A 19442-nucleotide genomic window follows, 5' to 3' on the forward strand; every position below is an offset into this window, starting at 1 on the left:
TCTGCAGAGTATATACATTCTGTCCACAAGCCGTCATGGTACAATGTTCAATGTCTTGAACTCGTTTGTCAGATGGGGCCACTGCGCACGCGGATTGCAACAAAACGAAAGCAACAATGCATTGATTCTAATACAAGACAAGAGAGCAATACGAAAACGATACGAAAACGATATATGAGAGCAGCATGACAACGTTTGCGACCACCTAACAAAGCTCCTTCTGGATGAACACCTGCCACTCCGGGATAAGAGGCGAGGTGCCCGCCAGGCCATTGAGGGCGCTCTTGGCGTCACGAATGGAGCTGTCATCCGAGCCTTGGAATTCCATCATGTCAGCCTGCAGGACGAGCCCGAGCAGCCTGAAATCGGCAGAATAAGTGAATAGACATGGAGAATGAGCTGAGCTACTCACCTTTTGAGCTCGGTGTCCTTGGCCTGCACGAACGTTGTACCTGGAGGCAAGATTCGACGGGCTACATCGAGCTCAGCCTGCTGGTCGAAACGCTCAATAGAGTCATCCATATAGTCCCAGTACGAGCTAACTGTATAGCGCGGCCCGGCCTTTTTCCCCTTGGTCGCACCTGGCTTCTTCGGGGGCAAGAACCCCGACTCAGCCTCGTCCATGGCGGCGTCGGGCAATGCAGATTCGGCCGCGTCTTTGTGCGTAGAGTCGCTCAGCGAGCGCACGTCGCCACCGCCGTCATCGCAGCCGAAGGGAGCGTCATTAACGTCAACGACGACGTTGTCGCGATTGTCGTTGTCGCGATTGTCGTCATCGCGATTGTCGGCATCGTGCTCATCATCGTTGTGGTCACGTCCGGGGCCATTGAAGTCGCTGTCGCTGGCGAAGTTCTCCTGCTGAGGTTCTGACACCTCGAGAAGTGCACGCACACTGATGCCGGCTGTCTTGTCAACAATCGGGAAGAGATCGGTGTGGAGAAAGGGAGCCAGGCATCAGGAGAAAATGCAAGTGACAATTCGCCCCATGTCCTCCATTTATACCGAGTAGTCGATTATCATACCCCCCCCTTTATGAGTTATGATTACTTGGGTGTCCACACGATTATACATACTTTACAGCCGATTAGACGTACACTACATGTAATTGTACTAAGGTAACAGCAAGAGATAGCTTGTTTATGTATAAAGTTGCACTAGTTTTGATGGATAACAGACCATAGGCGACAGCAATCACACAATGATTCACGAAAAACAAAAATCAGACGTAATAATGAGGACAATAAGACATTGATATTTGAGATTGGTAAAAATACACGGTACAGAAGATACGATACTACCGATGATTTAATCCACATCACTCGCCGAGTCATCACCCCTGCCGATGTCCTGGTCACTCCCGTCCTGCTCGGATGCAGGAGCACTTGACGCGCTCGAGCTCGAGCGATAAACATTGATAGCGTTGATGAAGATGGAGTCGCAAAGGGTGAGGGATCCCGGCGCCTCGGCACTACTATCGCCCTCGTCCTCGTCATCGGATGCGTTCGCGTTCGTGCTGGAAAATTATATATATTAGCAAGTTACTACTAAGAAAGAAGCTAGCTTGGAGGATGCGTACCGAGCCTTGATGAGTATGTCATCCCGCCAACGCTCGAACATGTCCGAATGGGCGTCCTCCGCCACCTTCTGGAACTTCTCTAAGTTCGCAATGTGATCCTTGAGGTGCTTGAGGTACCTCGGCTTTGCGAAATCGATATTTTGATGCTTGCCATCAACAGCCCATTCGTCGAGGCAGTTGACAACCTAATAAAGACTATATCAGCGCTATTGTGACAGTGAGAAGCGATGTAAACGACTTACAGCTGTCCACAAGAGAGCGAGAGCGGGAATGGGTAGGGGCTTGAATTGCTTCGGGAAGCGGCGACCATACTGTCTCGGGCCCTTGAACCAGATGGCGTTGAGGGCGGCTTGCAGGATGGGGTGCTCGTACATCCCGCTTGCGGGAATGTTCTGGCGGGCGCTCCCGACGTTCTACAAGCAGTGGTTAGAAGCATATGATAAGAATAAAGGTGTAGACTAACCTTCCATGTCATGTTGAAGTCCTTCAAGAGAAATTTCGCGCGCTTCTTGTTGTGAGCGTGAGCCCGAGCGTCCGGGGTAAGGTTGAAACCGTAGAGGGTGGAGACAAGGGGGGCGATGAGCTCCTTGACCTTGCCAGTAGACGTCGATACACATTTTTTCATCTACATGGAGAAATTAGTACTCCTTTGACGGATGCGGGATAGACTCACCATCCCGATGATCGCATTATCATATGTGATACGTGAATTGTAATGCCTGCGAGCTAAGTCCCAGGCCTCCTTGGCCCATATCGTGAGTGTGAGATCATCAGCCCAGATGTTGTGCGTGATTGCGTAAGCAATGAAGTATGCAACAGCAAGGTTGTGAATCGTGCCCTCGGCGTTGTGGTAGTGGTTGATGTTGACACGTCCAGGCTGAAAGGTGTGCCGCTCGGGTGGGATGAGATGATCCTCATTGTCCTCAGGCTCAGTGCCATCCGACGGCAGTGGAGGGGGGCCTTGACCGGGTGCGCTGGCAGTGAGGGACTTGTCAGACATTGAGGTATAGTCCTCAGTATCGTCCGGCGTGTAACGCGTGCGCTTGGCAGCGTGCGCAGCCGTGAGCGATGTAGGCATGGAGACGTCATTGTCCTCGTCATCGGAAGTGGGAAGGCTGCGTGCGTTACAACGTTTCAGTCCTTAATAACCCATTTTAGTATTTCGTTAGCAGACGTCAAAGATAAAATTACGGACCTTGTGACGAAGACGAACGTGACATACGCTCGTCTTTGACGGTGTCATTGTTGTAGCATGCTCGGGAAAACCTAGAGCCTCGAGCCTTGACGCGATGGGCATGCTCGGCCTCCTCAGCATCGAGATCAGCCATCAAGACTGGGATGATGTCCTCGAGCGAATCATCCTCGGCCTCAGCTTGAACACGATAGGCTGTCATGCGAGGAGCTGGGCAAGGGGCCATGGTCTGGGGTGCTTGTACCTGGTGTCATGGTAAATGTTACGCAGATGATGAAGTATATGTTAAGCTCACCCGGTGCGTCGGTGCACGAGGGTGGAGGGATGCCCGGGCAACAACAGAGAAGTCGGACTGCTTGTTGTGAATAGGAGGCATTGCGGGCAGAGCCACGCTCTTGCTCGAGAACTAGAATCGCATGAGCAAAGAGAGTTAGGCATGCATATATGTTCAATGACTTACACTGCTCGCACGAACTTGTTGAGCTGATGGGGAAATAAAGGATGAGTTTAATCAGAGTCGGGTAGATTAGGAGTAGGTAAGAACACTTACTGAGTGTTCCCTTCATGCTGGTGCGCGACATGGCAACCGGTGGCTGGGTCTGCTTAGGAGTTGCTTTCTTGACACGTAGAGTCTCCTGCTCCTGACGCTCTTTGACTGCGCAATAGTATAGATGAGTAGGGAAGCAGGCATGTAATGACCAGCTAGACCGAACTCACTCTGTACCCGTGCCCTCTCCGACGGCCTGCGGCTGCAAGGGCCAGCCTGCTGCACATCAATGTTATTGTCAACTACGCACAGGATGTGTGAGCATGAGCACGACTCAAACAAGACTGAAAGTGATACTTACATAGAGAAGTCATCTTGAGGATTGGTATGTCTTTATTCGGCGGGGCTGAAGCGATGGATGTGGTTGGGTGGAAAGGGAAGGAGACGCGAGGAGAGGCTAAGAGACAAATGGGCGCCAAATAAACCACACCGTTAAACAAACGTCTGCGTGTCAAGTGTGTTAAGCAGGTGATTTGGGGCGCGTCGCGCGCAGCAGAGGGGGCTGACAAAGACCAGACCAATTCTTGATGACTGAGCCCGGCCGTCGAGTTACTGTGCTGCTCAGAACCGTTTGTCAGTACTTTGTCGCGGAAAGCATGCCTACTGCACCTCAAACCCATAGTCGTCAGCCAGCCACATCACGCAATGGACAGCGCTCAGTGACAGATACCCGACACTACTGCCCCTACTGCCTCCATGGACCAATCCCTACAGCGAAAGGGGTCAGCCTGCATATCTCGCACACACCATCATGTCGAAGAGCAAGAGCAGTAGCTCGTGACCATGCAACACCCACCCAGCCATCTGCTAGCACCAGCACAGCAGCACCCTCAGACGATGTGCCGGAGCCAACTATCACCTCATCCAGTGAGCCCTTACCTATCATTGACAACTTGGCGGGCTTGAGCTTTGAACGTCTGGGCGTACACGACAATGGCGAGCATCCGTACCAAGCAAGTGTAGAGGAGGTAGAGGATGAGGATCACATACGCGAACACTTTGTACGCTCGTATCCCGGCGTTGTTGCCTCAGGATTAGGTATCGCCAAAACTATGTTTGATGACTTACGAGATCAGCAAACGGCTCTCGGCCTTGAACCTTGGGCACCCTTTGAGAACGACCAGGAATGGGAGCTGGCCAAGTGGCTAGTCAATCGCGTTGGAAAGTCCGCAATTGACGAGTTCCTGAAATTGCCGATCGTAAGTGTTCTTCAATATGAGTCTGCAAAGCAACAGAAACTTACAGATACTATGTTAGGCACGTGCTCGCCTTGGTACCTCATACAGCAGTACTTACACACTATTCAAACGAGTGGACACGCTGCCCCATGGGACGGATTGGAACCTGGAAAAGGTCAAAGTCAACGGGAATGTGAAGGGAAAAGATGGCTCAACACTTACCGAGGAACTTGAGCTATGGTGGAGGAACCCGGTTGACTGCATCAAGGAACTACTCGGCAATCCGTTACTCGACGGATCCATTGTCTACGCACCAGAGCAGATTTTTGACGATGAAGACGCGAAAGTGAGACAATATGAGGAGATGTGGACGGGGGACTGGTGGTGGGAGATGCAGGTAAGGCGGATATATATTGAGTGACTGTGTGCGCTCACCTGATGAATGAATTCTCAGGGACGCCTGCCCGATGGCGCAGTTGTAGCACCGGTCATTCTTGCCTCGGATAAGACAGCACTTTCCCAGTTCTCAGGTAACAAATCAGCATGGCCGGTTTACATGACTCTGGGCAACATCTCGAAAGAAGTCCGTCATCAGCCGTCGAAATGCGCAACTGTCCTTATTGGCTACATACCTGTTACAAAATTAGAGTGCTTCTCTGAGACCACAAGATCGTTGGAAGGGCAGCGCCTCTTCCATTACTGCATGGACCTTATCGTCAACTCTCTCAAGGAAGCCGGCGAGAATGGTGTACCGATGACCTGCCCTGACACCGTTGTTCGCCAAATATATCCCATACTTGCCGCATACATCGCTGATCACCCTGAACAATGTCTCATTGCATGCTGCAAGGAGAATCACTGTCCCAAGTGCTTGGTGGGACGTGACGAACGTGGGGATCTAGCACGTTCTCCAATGCGAACACCTCGCACGCATCTATCGAAGGCACAGAAGTTCGAAGCTGGCGAGATAGGATCAGAGGAATTTGAAAACGAACTCGGACTTCGCGCGGTCTTTGACCCATTCTGGGGAAAACTCCCTCATGCCGACATCTTCACATGTCTGACGCCAGACATCCTCCACCAGTTGCACAAGGGCATGTTCAAGGATCATCTCATGACATGGTGCCTTGACGTGCTCGGAAAGGATGGTCTTGACGTGCATTATCGAACAATGCCCCCCTTCAGTGATCTTCGGCACTTCAAGAAAGGTGTCTCGGCAGTCTCTCAGTGGACAGGTACCGAGCATAAAGAGATGGAGCGTACATTCCTAGGTGGTCTATCTGGTCTCATTGAGAACGATATTGTAACCGCTGCTCAGTCCCTCCTCGATTTCATCACACTCGCTCAGTACGAATCTCACACGTCCGACACACTGGCATCCATGACAAAGGCACTTCAGGAATTCCACAAACGTAAGAGCATCTTTACGCAGCTTGGTATTCGAGACCATTTCAACATCCCAAAACTCCACTCCATGGCCCATTACGTCGACGCTATCAAGCTTTTCGGCAGCGCAACAGGGTTCAGCACCGAATCACCGGAACACCTTCACATTGATTTTGCGAAACGAGCTTACCGAGCTAGTAACAAACGCGATTATCTAATCCAAATGACGACCTGGCTTCGACGTCAGGAGGCTCTCCTACTCCGTACAGCTTATCTAGAGTGGCTTGGTCATCCAACATCGTGTTCAAATGGCAGGAACAACAACACCAACTCGGCAGAGGCTGACAGCGACCCCGAGGACCCAGACGCACCACTGGTACCCAATTTGGGCCAAATTAACTGGCACAATCCACAAAGACTTTGCCAAACTCTATGGATCTTTGTTGGCCCTGTCCTCGACTCACATGGGTCAAATGGCTGGTTCTCATTGTCCCTGCCGTCTCGTCCACTTTGGTCAAACTGCTGGAATTTTGGTCACCCTCTCATTTCAACCCCTTTGGCCAAAATTCCGGATTGCTGCAAATGGACGTCCATCACGCTGATGCACTGCAGTGCATTCTAGATTAGGAAACCTATTATTGCCGTCATTCCGCGGCTGATATACCCGCATTCTTATGTTCCCTTCCAAGTTCCCCTATCATGCTCAGAACATATGACTAAGCAACCAATTAGGTAATCATGTCTGTATCCTCGCGCTTGGCGTCATCCGCATCGGCGTCCCCCGCTGGCCCGCTCTCCCCCTCACTCAGCTCGCCAGCATCCACGTCCGAATCAATGTCGGGGTGCTCGTTTAGAGCGAGTGAAAGCATCGCTTCCTCTGCCGACCACTTCTTCTCCCACAAACGAGTAAACTTGTCCCGTAAACGTCGTTGCTGGTCAGCCTGCTGGAGGGCGTGCGCTCGGACTCCTTCGGTCAAAGCTTGCCGCGCGAGTATGGCGGATGTGATAAACGTTTCCGGTGCGTTTCCGTCCTCTTCTGCCGTCTGATGCCCTCTCGATGGCGGTTCACTGACGGGCAGCGGCTCTATCACCGCGCGCGCTTCCCACCATTGCGCCCGGTGCTCGAGGAACACGCGCACCCTCCTCATCTCCTCCTTCAGCAACTCCACTTCCTCTTCCCATCGCTTGGTGCGCGCGCAGGCTTTTAACCACTCGATTTGAATGCCTGGAGCATTGGTGAGCCACGATGTTCTCGTTTGACTGTTTATATCGTACCTTCGCGAGACTCTTTCCCGCTTTCCCAGTTTGTTGAATCTGACGTAGTCCATATCCACGATACGGTCCGCTGGCCCTCCCCCAATCCTCGTTGTATCTCATCCGCTCTCTTCTTCGACATCCCTTCCTCACCTTCGGGCTCCTGAAGCGCACGCAGGTCTTTTTTCAGGAGCGGCTTCAGACTCTGCTGCCAGAGGCCTGGTCCTTTGAGCGAGACGAGGGCGTCGTACGATTCTTCATACTTGGTGCGTTCCGCCTGGAGTTTTCGTTCGTAATCTTGAACTAGTTTTACCGCTCGCGTGGTTGCCCTTTGTCCTCTAATATTCAGAGATCGGTGAATGGTAAAATGATACCTCGTCTGCAGCAGTGATCGAACTCTGTCGAGACTGGTGTAGCACTGGGCATTGCGCAGCTCGCACTCGACCTCGTCGATACTATGGGTACAAATCTTCCGCTTCTCCTGATCCAGTGCCGAGGGGAGCGTGAGCTTAATGTCTTCGGCGGACGATTGACGATCACCATCGCTGGCCGCCATGAGAGCGCTGATACCGGGCATGTACACGTTCTGGACTTCACGCAGCTTCTCGATCTCCCGGTAAAGGTTGGTCCGGCGCAACTCGACCTGCGTGCGTTCTTCGGCGGTAAGCTCTCTCAAGCGTTGCAGATCAGCGCGGATGCGACGTCTGTGTGTGCGGTCAGCGCTATCAATGCACCAGACGAGTGAGACAACATACTGCTTATCCTCAATGGACATCGCCATGCGTATGAAGACGCTAGGCGATATGTCGTGTGGGAGGACGAGAAGCTCTTTCTCTTTTTGCACCAATCTCGCTCTGACATCGGCCTCAGATATAGCTACAAGGTACCCTCGTCAAATATATGGTTCACGGAGATGAAGAGCAGACGCACATGGTCGAGAGGGAAGGTATGGATTCAGTTTTTTGTGGTCCTTCTCCCAAACATCCCTCATGTTCGACCAGGCTTCGCGATCCTTGGAATCGATAGAATCATTGAATAGATCAAGCGCGTCTCGCTGGATGCTTCGCATGTCCAATGCCACGAGAAGTCGACGCCGAAGAATGGTACCGAGGGTGTAGTATTTGTGTAAATTATGCCATGTGAAGAGAAGATCAAGCGTATCATGCCGGAATCCAAGTGTCATCTCCTTAGTGCTGTTACTCGCAAGGTTGATCTCAGACCAACCATGTTCAATCCCTTCGCCATCGGTGCGGCCTGCACCCAGCATCAGATTGAGTGAGTGCAGTACTGCGCAGATCTCTCCGTGACCGGGAGCATGAAACTTAGGCACACAGAAGACGAGCGCGTTTACGAGCGCCACCAGCGAAACCTGCATTTCTGGAGGCAGGTTGTCCATCCGAGTGAAAAGGTTAACCTTCCACTGACATGCAATGTCGTAGGAAATGACCACCATGAGTAACAGGAGTGGGGCAAGAACCAAGAAGAACAAATAATCCATATTGCAATTTCTATATCACGTTAGTAGGTGCACATATTATATTACTGAACACTTACCGCTCTCCGTTCTGCAGATCGCCCACCCCGAGGGCTCGAATAAATTCGTGTCGAGCGCACATGACCATACCTACGCCAGTAGCGCGTAGTCCATTTGTGAACTTGCTGTTGACGGTCTCCATTGCTCGAAAACCGCTACAAGTAGAAATCTACGACGGAGCAACGTGAGTACAAACGTACAGACAGGAGATTTTCAATTGGGATTGCTCACATCTTTCTGCGACGCATACTGACGCACATGTTTCAGATATGGTTCTGTCTTCACAAAATATGCGAGGCCATTGTGGAGCTCAATATCCTCGGACTGTTTTCCTTGTCCACGGTCGCGGTTTTTCAGTCTGAAATTTGCGTCCATGGCTAGGAAAAGGCAGTAAAGGAATCTTACGTCTATCAGCATCACTGTATGGCTCCGTGTGTCGCTTTTACTCACTTGCAGGAATCATCAGCGTCCTCCCATCCCGAAGGTAAATTGATGCCCGGTTGTGGGCACGCAGGACAGGACACGGCTAACTCTCCAGGCCTTGTAGTCTCCAGTCCGTTGGCGACATTGCCGCGGCCGGCTTCTTTCATGAGGCGAATATGCCCATGCTGTCGTACCGTACGAAGGAACACTTTATATCGGCTCTTTGATGCATCGTGAGTCACCGATCAACAATCAAACAACGGACTTACCGGTGGTACGTCAAGTCCAAGCAGATCAGTCAAAAGCTCGAGCGACTGATAAAACCCATGGCCAGATATCTCGGTTTTTGAGGTAAGAGCCGAATATTGACATAAGACCTCTTCCGTACACGCTGTGTGAGGTATATCTACTGTAGAGGGATACCAGCCGTAGCGAAGAAGCTGCTGACGGTGAGGTGCCTTCTGCAGACAGTCGCAGTACTCGATATTGACGCGATGAATACCATTTGTATGAATGACGGCAAACTTTGCATGGCCTGACTTTCGAAGACCGCAACTCGTCCCGTCTTCGTGCCCCAGGCGAACTGTGAGCCCCATGTTCCTCAATGAGACACGTGAAAAGAATTGGCCATTCCATTTCTAAACAGGTATTTGGATCGAACTCTGTGCACAAGGATAGCAGTCGGAAAACGTACTTGAATGAAATGCAGAGGCAAATTTCGGTGCGCATCTAAACAACACTCCTCGCAGAACATGTAATGTCCGCTGCAGCTCTCGCAGCGGTATTCCCTTGTCCTTCCGCTTTTACATGCACACTGATATGTTGCCGCATTGCCCCGACCCTCACGTCGTAAGTCCTCGTCAAGATATTCGGCTCTATACCCATCGCGTGCACTGTCACCCAGCCAGATTTGGAGTGGATCATCCTAACAGCTCTGTAAGTAACTCACATAGTCAATGATCACTAAGGAACTTACTGATGATCGCTGTTTCCTTGGTAGAGAAGTGACAATAACATGCTCACTGGCCATAGGCTCGTGATCAATGTCGCTGTCGGGGTTGTTGTCTGTGTCCATTGCTGGATCTAGTGTGGGTTCCCAGTGACTGGGGAACTCTTCTTCTTCGCGACTTGACGCCCCCGCTGGTTGGACTTCACTAGGCGTCTGTGGCCTGTCCATTGCCTCTTGTACCGTCCGAACCCTTCTTTTGTCTTGAGATACGTTCAACACTTGTGAGTAACTCTTTGTCATCCCTGGGTCATCGTCATTGTCGTCTGAGATAACATCATATGTCTGGACGCGTTTTTTCCCTGGCATTGTGCCGAGCGCAAGAGTGTCGGTGGACGCAGCAAGATTCCCGTCCTCGCATGAAGTCCCCGTTCCTCGCTATACCCGCTTGCGCCGTTACGACATACACGCGGCCATTTCGGATAACTCGGTTAGCAGGCGCTACACCCAAGGTTTCCAGATCGGCGGATCACTGACATTGTGGAACTATTTTCTGACACATCAAATCAGAATCCACATACTTTTCTGCGCAGCAGCGTGGTGCGCATCTTTCCCAAGTTAGCTTCGGAATATGCCACTCTGTGGTCAACGCCGCTCAGTCAATTTTTGGTAAGTTCATGGCTCCAGCGAGGTGCCCAATTCAGCGATCAAGCGCCCAACCCGCTTGCATATATAAACGAGGAAGTCTCCTTTATCCCCCGTCTTCGTCCTTATATTTTACCATGACTTTCCCTCTCCGGCAAGGCGCGGTCCCCCCCGATCTCACCGACATTGTTTCTTCTTCAGAGCCGCCGTTCGAAAATGGGCTCTCGTCTCCATATGTTCGACCTCCTACACCATTGCCGCCGCCGCCGCCGTCACCGCACTCGACGCCAAACAAGCTCCCTTTCAGAGGGTCTGCTTTCCTCGGCAATGACTACGGCGTACACTTCTCCTGTGGACATGTCGATGTTTCCATGGCCGGTCGCGGAACACGGAATGAGACCATCGCTGGTTGCATCGGCAAGTGCTGCCGTAAGTTGCTGTTTTCATTCATTTGTTCATACTAACAGTGCACGTCTTATAGTCACCGTTGTTGCGGAGACCGTCGCCGACGTCTTGCTGAACCAGTTCAAGTTGGAGTTTCAAGAGATGATCCACTGCGCTATCCGGCACGAGCTCCTCAGGCTTTACAGAAACGATACATTCAATAGGTAACCATCTTATCACATCTCGTCGATGTTCACTGACAATTTCTCAGATTTTTCCACCGTTGCGCAGCAGAGGAGATCAGCAGGCACTTCGAGGCTGCAAAGGCCAGGTTTTCGGCCATGGATCGCGAGTTCTCTCCGAGTCATTATGTTGTGCCCCCTGTGCCTGCCTCTTTGTTGGCTCCCCGACCTAACGTACGTCCACACACACCCCTACAGCAGTCAGCTAGCTTTAACATATCCTGTAGCCGGAAACCCATAGGTCAACCTTCACGCCTCGTCGCGCGTCGTCGTCCCCCGGTGACAAGATCGAAACTATCCGTGTCCGCAAGGTGGACAACGATCGAGTTGCCCTTGGTATCATCCCCGTGGATGGCATCATCAACCGGGATCTTGACGCTACCATGCGAGACCTCGTCGACCGTCTCCCTACCAGGAGGGTCCCACTCACGGAGAACATTGAGGTCACTTACTACATGCCCCACGCGGGCTCTGACGGTCCCTTCTACTGGGTCCCGTATGGCTATGCCATTGGGGTATTCTCGGAGCCGTGAGTCTTTACGTCCACTTTGGAAACGCATGACTGACTGGTCTATCAGTGACCATTTCTATACGCTGTGGGCCGGGAGTAACGGCGCTGAGGGCTACCGAGTCGACACAATCAACGAAGGTTGCAAGTGTTTGGAGCGAGCCTTGCTTGAGGGCCGTTTTGGCCTCCTTCGTTAGATTATACGCGTAGTCTTCGACGACTGTACTATAGTAGCGAGTTTGCTGTTGCCGCTAGTCCTTATTTGTCCGAAAATGCACACGTCTTTCTTCTGTTTATCTTGCCCGAGCATAAGAGAGCCGCATGCATCAAATAAAAAAAGACGAGAACATCATCTGTCTTACTGTCCTATCGATATGTACGGATGTAAGCTCAAACCTACGAAACAACTTCAGCATTGAGCCAAACACATAAGCGGGCCTTGTCACCTTCGTTTTCAATCTTAACCAGCCATTGATGACTGCAAGGTGACTGAATCTTCCTCGTGTTCCCACCAACTCATTTTCCAGCCTCCTCCCACCATAGCGCGTCAGCTGTCAAGACATCACCTATGCATCCAGCACTCGGGCTTTCTGAGGTCATTGAGAGAATCTTCTCTCGTATAGGAGACGAGTCAGACGACGACTATAGTCCCTCCCCTTTGAGCCTATCATTAGATGTTCTGTCAATAAAGTATCGAGGAAGTGGCATGAATGGATATAAGTAAACTGTAAATGACAGATCATGCTTACTCGGTTTCGAGTCATGTAGAAACTTATAGGTAAGGTATAAAGGATCCAATGTAGTGAGAGTTAGGCACTTCTCATTAAAGAAGAGAAATTCACGTACTTATTGAAAGGTCTTACGCTCCTGTTGAAGTCCCACAGTAGACAAGGCGAGGTGATATAGAGCCATAACCGATGTTGGGTCATCACGATGTTAGGCTTTCATGGTTCACATATTCAAGTTGTGACCGTTGTGGATGGTAGCAAGCTTTGTCAATATTCGCGATCTTTCTGGAGCAATAAGTACACGGAACATAGATAACACTCTAATTTCAATCCTGAAAATGTATCTCTCAGACTGTGCTTTATTCACAAACCTTCACAGATGTGACGCACAAGTTTAGCTTGTTCATATCCTTTAATACTTCACTTTTGGAACGATTCACTTTCAACATAGGTAAGGAAATAGAACCACTATATTTCTCTGACTAAATGACTTCAAGATGTTGCATAAAGCATGACACTCTTGAAGCATAATGTGCAGCAGTGATAGCATTTTTAGTATTTTGTGTGTCGCACTTGAACATACACGCCGGCGTGCAGTAAGGCCGCTGCTTATTCCAATTTGCTTAGCATATATTGTAAAGAGATTATTAGGCCAATTAAACCGCTACGTTCTATCAGCAAGCAGTTACATTGCGAGTATATGACTTCGTGACAGCTGCATAGAAGACTTCAGCTACAAACTACCAGTGAGGCCGTCATTCATTCAGCTATCAGTGTTGCATGGCCGTCCCCTCTCCGAGTCTTATGTAGGCAGTTGGTTATTCAAACTGTATATGACCTTGATCATCAATGATCGCCTCTCGAATAACTCTAGACAACTTTGCCTCGCGTTCCCTTCGTTAGTCTACTATCTATGTGTCTTGGTTCTTGGATTGAACAGTATGTATACATTGTCCTCTCGGTTGATCTGATCTTTTCCGCTGTAGACCTCCATTGAGATTCGGCACTTGTTAAACTTGAAGTGTCTGATAGCTGAATCCTGGGACGCCGCGCGTATCTCGTTCCCTTGTTCCCCACCTCTATGTGATGCTCACCCGAGAGCCTTACCAAGGAAGATCCAAAAAAGTTGGACTTGCATTTGATGTGGGGGCTACCTACAGCATTGTCTCGCGCTGTGCCCTCGACCCCGGAGAAGCTGCTCAAATTCATAGCATGACTGTGTGAGTAATGTTCTTACTTCATGCATGTGAATCCCTCTGTTTGACAAATTTGCTAGTACCGGCTAGGTGTCCATTCAGGATCATGTGGGAGGCGATTTCAAGATCCCCCAAATGAAGTGTAAGTCATATCGTCAGCTTGCCACCACTTTCAGGGAATAAATAGCTCTTTGTTTTAAATGAGGCCGTGCAAAGGCAAACCCCAGCCTGATATTAAAATGAGCTTCGCCAGCTCAGTGTATGTATAAGACGTCCACCGAGTCTCTGCTTACAGCAGATTCTGTGATCACCCCATAGTGACATCACTACCAAGAATATTGAACAAGCTTAAGATGTCCGTGCTTTGGCCGGGGCTCTCCAGTGCGTCTCACTTTACGAAACTCTCCAGGCCGGCCTTGTCACCCTCCTCAATGGGCGCCGTCTTTGAAAAATAATTCGGTGTCCCTCAATCCCGAGTCCCGTCTCTCTCCGAGAAGTTATCGACAAAAGGCTTGCCAAACCTCAAACCATTCCCTTCCAGCACTTTCCACGAGCCATCTATAATCAGGCATGTCACTTCAGTGTTCTCGTCTTCACAGCGGCGCTCCGAGTCGTGCCTCATGGCCTCTGCCGTAATTTAGCGCTCACAAAATCTCAGATCTACCAGAGCCCAGAAGAGGAGCTGTCATGCGACACACGGAAATGGACTTAGGCGACATATATAAACTCGACGGTCTACGCGCAGAACTCACTTTCTGTACCCACCACCACCATGGCTCCTCGCTATGTCGAAATCGACTCCGAAACTAGCTCTATCCTCGCCGATAGCCTCGGCACCCAACGCCGCCATGTGAGACCTGAGTTCGCCGCGCACCAGCTTGCGAAGCTGAAGGAGCGTGTTTTAACATACACCGAGTACGTTGTATCCCCCGTCTCAGGTCTGACACAGCGCTCACCTATTTCTCAGAGAACAGGATCAAGTTCTCAAGAAGCAGCACCGCACCGACGAGAGGCGTCGTTCAGAGCTTCCAGACTACCCAGTAATTGGTGCAGGCCCGTAAGTAGAATTGTTCACCCTCCTCCGAGTCAAAGCATTGTGTATGTTGACGCCTTGTGTAGCTTTACCATCGCAGACTGCGTCGACGCTGTGCTCGACATTCAAGACCTCGCTGTCGCCTTCATCGATGGCACTCCGGACAAGTTCGGTATGCTTCTTCTCTGCCGATACGATCTATCGAAGGAGAACGACGTGCACTACGACGTCGGCGACAAGCGCATCCTCACGGATGCTGTCCAATACCTTATGTCACTCCACGTGCGCCTTCACGGCATTCAGTATTTGATTTGGCAGTTGTCGCAGGACTGCCCCGAATATCGCGAGGCAGACGAAGTTGGGTGCTACATTACGAAGCATATCGCTATCGTCGACGACTTACTCAATCACGTTAATGGTGGTGCGGTGGACATGTTCGAGTCAATGTTGATGAGTCTGTTCTTGTTTCAGTCAGTCAAAGAGTAGATACCTTCAGGACTTATCCGTGTAGAATAATTCGAAATAATCATGTGCGATTTGCTTCACTTCCCTAAGTTCAACGCCATCCAGACCAATCAATTCTTACAAAACTATGTTTCACGGCCTTTGACGACATCGCTGTAACCACTGGAACAATCAATTCGAAGAATGCTTTGGAGCAACGTAAATGTCACTAAGGTTTATCGGGTCGGCGAAAGCCCCGATTTTCCCAAGATATTATACGCTGGCGTCAAGTCAAAGAGTTCTATTGGCGAATGTGTACCTGGTTTGGTGCCACGCGGATCTTTCCAGGGACAGGAGTTGATTCCCACATACTCATTCTACGAATATTTGCTAGCAGGCAGTACGCCACCGATGGTGATCCCGTATCATGTTTCCACCTAATCATTCCCATGTCACGGAGCTCATTATATATTAGTTTTTTGTTTTCGAACATGCGCTTTGGGCACACTAGTGTAAACCGGATCGAAGCTAACAGCTGCATCCGTACTTTCTGGGGTGTTGATCACACAAGGTAACATCAAGAAGGCTGGTAATCTCAAGCACAATTTCACAAAGTATTCTATGCTAATGTAACTTCTGTCTACCGACGTCGGGGACGCTTTTTGGCTTTGGGCTTGTCAGTTTCCAGGGAATCATCACTTCTAAGTACATCATCAGAATAGAACAAGCCAGTCGGAACGGTAACACTTACTGAGATCGGGATTTAGCGATAGAGTTCATGACCCAGCACACATCGTCCACAGCGGCGGTCCATCGAGGGTCCGTGTATGCGTCGGATGTCTCCGCAGCCCACCATTTGAGTGAGACGACGACGGATACGAAGCCGTTTATTCCTGGCTTGTCAAGCCCAGACCAAACACCGTCCTCACGCGGGAGCTGGATAGCCGTCGTCCCTGACGGTGTGTCGATGTTACGCCATTCCGGCTGGAGGCGAGCCCACCAACCCCACCAGGTGCTTGCATACCTGTCAAGGTCCGCAATGGAAGGACGATACAACGGGTTACGTCCACGATTGATCCACAAACCGAGTTGTTCGGGCCTGCCGGAAGCATCCAGCGCCTTACCGCCTTTCATAGGCTGGAACTTCGACGAGCTCTCAAGAGCGAGGCATGCTTCAACGAGGTTCGTATACGTGTTGGGGAGCTTCCAGCCCTGGCGGCCAGTGACAAGATTTCCCTTACCGTCCTTGAGTTTCTGGCGATCGTCCATGCTCAGGAGGTCGGGGGCACTGAGATAATCAAACACGTCGCGGGCCCACTGAGGGGCATCATCGAGGAGAGTGACGTTTGACAGCTCAATACGTCGATGGCCGCCCGCACCGCCCCGTTCGCCTGAAAGCATGAATGAGGACATGTCGTTTACACGCGTATTGAGGGGGACATACCTGGCGCCTCGGGTGGCCCTTCTATTTGAGGGTCACTTCTGCTTAGGGAATAATAAATACGCTCAGGTCAGAAAATGCTGCAACTCACGGATGAGGGGTAGTCTGTGGTGCATCACCGCCAGATTGAGTGCTATACGGCATGGTAAGGTTTCATGGAGCGCAGAAAGACCGTCAGAACTTACGTTGTTGCTGACGTGGCTGGCTCTATGGCGGCGGCGGCGGAGGAGTCAGTCGATTGCGAATGCTTTCGCTTACGCCTTGTATCGGCCTTGCCCAGCAAGCATGACGCCGCTCGGGTAACCGCCTTGGGTGGGGCTCGGATCGATGCGGGAGGAGGGTCGAGCCGTGCAGGAGTGGTACCAGCGAAGCTAGAGGCAGGAGTACTCTTGACAGGGCCCGCTGATTCTTCGGCACCGCCCTTGTCATCTGGCTGGCTGGTGAGATCATCCATGACAATGAGACCCGCGAATGGATCGACGGGCTCGTCGGTGTTCTCGACAACCTTGTCCGCGTTTTTGTCGGTGTTCTCAACGACCTCGTCCGCGTTTTCGATGGTCTTGTCCGCGTTCTCCGTCGTCTTAAGAGCTGAGGCGGCCCTGGTTTCGGGTGCTGAGATTACATCGTGTCAATATAGTCATGTAACATACAACAGGGAAAATACTCACTATAGGCTGATTCCAGATATTTTGTATAATGCTTTGTGACGAGCTTGTAACCCGCAGGGTCCGATGCCTGCCAGTTTTGAGGAGCGGGCGCGGTGTTGGTGCCTTTGTGCATACTTAGAAACACATGTCAGTAATGGAAGCATGCCGCTAGACAACACGCACGATATAACATTGATATGCCCCCCCCTGCGAGGTTCGGGACCGCCAACGATGACGCTACACTGCATACCGGTAAGCTCGTGGATGCCGTCGAGCAGCGGGCCAACGAACGATGGCAGCGTATCGATGGCGCTGCATATAACAACATCAGTAGTGTGTAGACAATATAGAGAAGAAATACCTTTGTCTAGCTTGTGGGGATGTATCGACTGGCGCGTTGAGCGCGGCTGTCCACTCAGTAACGTCCTTGTCGTGCTGCTCCTTTGCGCGCTCCGCCCAAAGCCGTTGCTCTTCGGCGTTGAGTTCGCCGAAGTGTTCCGCCGTAACCGTCTCGCGAAACTGGGCGAGATGATTAGAACCGAGTCGTTCCTTTTCAATCTCCCAGCGCACCTCAAAGTCGGCCTTGACGACGTCATTGTAGTGCTCTTTGGACCAGCACTGAGAGGGAGAGAGCTTCTTTGGCTTCGTCTTCGCGACGCCCGTGAGTTGCTTGAGGAGTCGAGTCCAGAGATCGTTCTCCTTGTTACCTGGTCGTCCAGCTATCGTATTGCTCTCGACGCGATTGTCGAGCCAGGTCCTAATCGACTAGAAAACGCGTTTTTAGCGAAGTGGAGCGGGAAATACAATTTTAAAAAATCGAACAACAGGGCACGGAATGAGAATTGAATTAAAACGTACACGTTTCATTGCGTCAACTTTCTTTGCGAACTGGACAACCTCTATCTCGTTACATGCCTTGAACATGTCGGGCTTCCGAGACGTCTTATCCGGGAGAGGGTCCGAGGCCTTGTTTCGCCAAGGTACGAGCTCAAAGTACTCGTTTGTGACCACATCGATGTAATCGCGAGCGCGCGTGAGCCCGTGGTTTCGAGCGACGCGGTATTGCTCCAAGTGGCCCTTCAAGAACACGAAGACTTCACCTTTTGCCCAGTGGCGTCTGAACGTCTCCACGTAGAACATAGGGTCGTTCGGGTCGCGTTGAGAGGAATCGGCAACCGCCTCTTGTGCTTCCTCTTCCTGTGCGGGCGGTGAAGCGTCGACGCGATCAGTCGCGTTTGAGTCACTAATACTTATGTTAGCAACACCACACGTAGTGCGAGTGAAAAAATAAAGAAGAAGAAAGTACTCACTTCATCATGTTGCGCGGGGAGCAAGCGAGCGAGCGAGCAACTTGAAAGCTGGAGCAGAGAAAAAGTCGCGTAAGCGCTAGACTTCAACAGCGAACGGCCAAGGCAATTTATACCTGCATATACGCCACCGTCAGCTGGCTTTCAAGCGTGTTGCGCCGTTTTGGTCAGCGTTCCATAACATAGCCGCTATGTCGTATTAATTTTGGCGCTCACTCTTGGATTCAAAGTTGATTGACGTTTGTGAGAAAGCCGAGAAGCCCACGCAGGTATCGCCGCCGCGCGTGCATTCCCGATCCGCCGCGAAAGGGCCAACCGGTGCCATTGCTTGACTGCATTTCAAATCCCAAATTAGGTTTTGCCGAGCTGCCGCGCACCAAATCGTGCATCCCCTGATTTGACCAAATGTGGCTGGTCGCTGATCCGCCCCTGTTGCCTAAGGGCCAAATTTGAATCCATTCATTTCGCCCAAACAGAGCTAATCCATTACATTAGGCAAACCTTCTCTGGTAAAATCCACCTCAATTTGACCAAATTTTACTGCCAGGCCTGCCAGACGATGACAAAAACCTTGCAGACAAGCCCATGGGTGCAGATGCTGTTCCCTCAATTGATGCAGAGCTCAATGCGGCAAGCGGGGAACTCAGAAAACGTTTATTACGATTCACGCTACTCGATTACACGTTGTCGCGCGGCTATTATGTTCCCCGCAAGTGTCACCGCCCTCACGTTCGCCTTTCCCTCGTACAGGATACCCACAGTGCCCCTTCCATTGTGGAGGCAATAAATGCCCATCTCGCTGCTCTTCATTCATCTTCTGCCCTTGGCCGT

General features: G+C 51.0%; 6 protein-coding genes across 6 annotated transcripts; 3 read left to right on the forward strand and 3 right to left on the reverse strand.

Moving 5' to 3' along the window:
- Window positions 1–205: 205 nt before the first annotated feature.
- Window positions 206–3629, reverse strand: CONPUDRAFT_155091 (uncharacterized protein; the record flags this gene model as incomplete). The annotated part of the gene is made up of 13 exons (XM_007771876.1): window positions 206–359; window positions 413–902; window positions 1320–1513; window positions 1577–1761; window positions 1819–1989; window positions 2040–2201; window positions 2250–2716; window positions 2772–3012; window positions 3064–3174; window positions 3229–3251; window positions 3319–3423; window positions 3486–3557; window positions 3617–3629. The coding sequence occupies 13 exons, from the start codon at window positions 3627–3629 to the stop codon at window positions 206–208; spliced, it is 2388 nt and encodes a 795-aa protein (XP_007770066.1).
- Window positions 3630–4277: 648 nt separating this feature from the next.
- Window positions 4278–6162, forward strand: CONPUDRAFT_43595 (uncharacterized protein; the record flags this gene model as incomplete). Its single annotated transcript, XM_007771529.1, has 3 exons — window positions 4278–4514; window positions 4573–4890; window positions 4948–6162. Coding segments are annotated over 3 exons (1770 nt in total), but the record flags the coding sequence as incomplete, so codon positions are not given.
- A 445-nt stretch (window positions 6163–6607) lies between these two features.
- Window positions 6608–10405, reverse strand: CONPUDRAFT_74066 (uncharacterized protein; the record flags this gene model as incomplete). Its single annotated transcript, XM_007771629.1, has 10 exons — window positions 6608–7104; window positions 7155–7837; window positions 7889–8009; window positions 8064–8641; window positions 8688–8836; window positions 8899–9025; window positions 9118–9311; window positions 9360–9728; window positions 9785–10015; window positions 10067–10405. 10 exons carry the CDS (start codon window positions 10403–10405, stop codon window positions 6608–6610), a joined length of 3288 nt encoding a protein of 1095 aa, XP_007769819.1.
- A 413-nt stretch (window positions 10406–10818) lies between these two features.
- Window positions 10819–12012, forward strand: CONPUDRAFT_155094 (uncharacterized protein; the record flags this gene model as incomplete). Its single annotated transcript, XM_007771877.1, has 5 exons — window positions 10819–11110; window positions 11163–11289; window positions 11337–11481; window positions 11535–11836; window positions 11886–12012. 5 exons carry the CDS (start codon window positions 10819–10821, stop codon window positions 12010–12012), a joined length of 993 nt encoding a protein of 330 aa, XP_007770067.1.
- Window positions 12013–14511: 2499 nt separating this feature from the next.
- Window positions 14512–15258, forward strand: CONPUDRAFT_74068 (uncharacterized protein; the record flags this gene model as incomplete). Its single annotated transcript, XM_007771630.1, has 3 exons — window positions 14512–14654; window positions 14707–14796; window positions 14859–15258. 3 exons carry the CDS (start codon window positions 14512–14514, stop codon window positions 15256–15258), a joined length of 633 nt encoding a protein of 210 aa, XP_007769820.1.
- A 705-nt stretch (window positions 15259–15963) lies between these two features.
- CONPUDRAFT_58551 (uncharacterized protein) lies at window positions 15964–16485 on the reverse strand (the record flags this gene model as incomplete). The annotated part of the gene is made up of 1 exon (XM_007771574.1): window positions 15964–16485. The coding sequence occupies one exon, from the start codon at window positions 16483–16485 to the stop codon at window positions 15964–15966; it is 522 nt and encodes a 173-aa protein (XP_007769764.1).
- Window positions 16486–19442: the final 2957 nt, after the last annotated feature.

This window comes from Coniophora puteana (assembly GCF_000271625.1).
Source record: "Coniophora puteana RWD-64-598 SS2 unplaced genomic scaffold CONPUscaffold_8, whole genome shotgun sequence".
NCBI classification, from domain to species: Eukaryota; Fungi; Basidiomycota; class Agaricomycetes; order Boletales; family Coniophoraceae; genus Coniophora; species Coniophora puteana.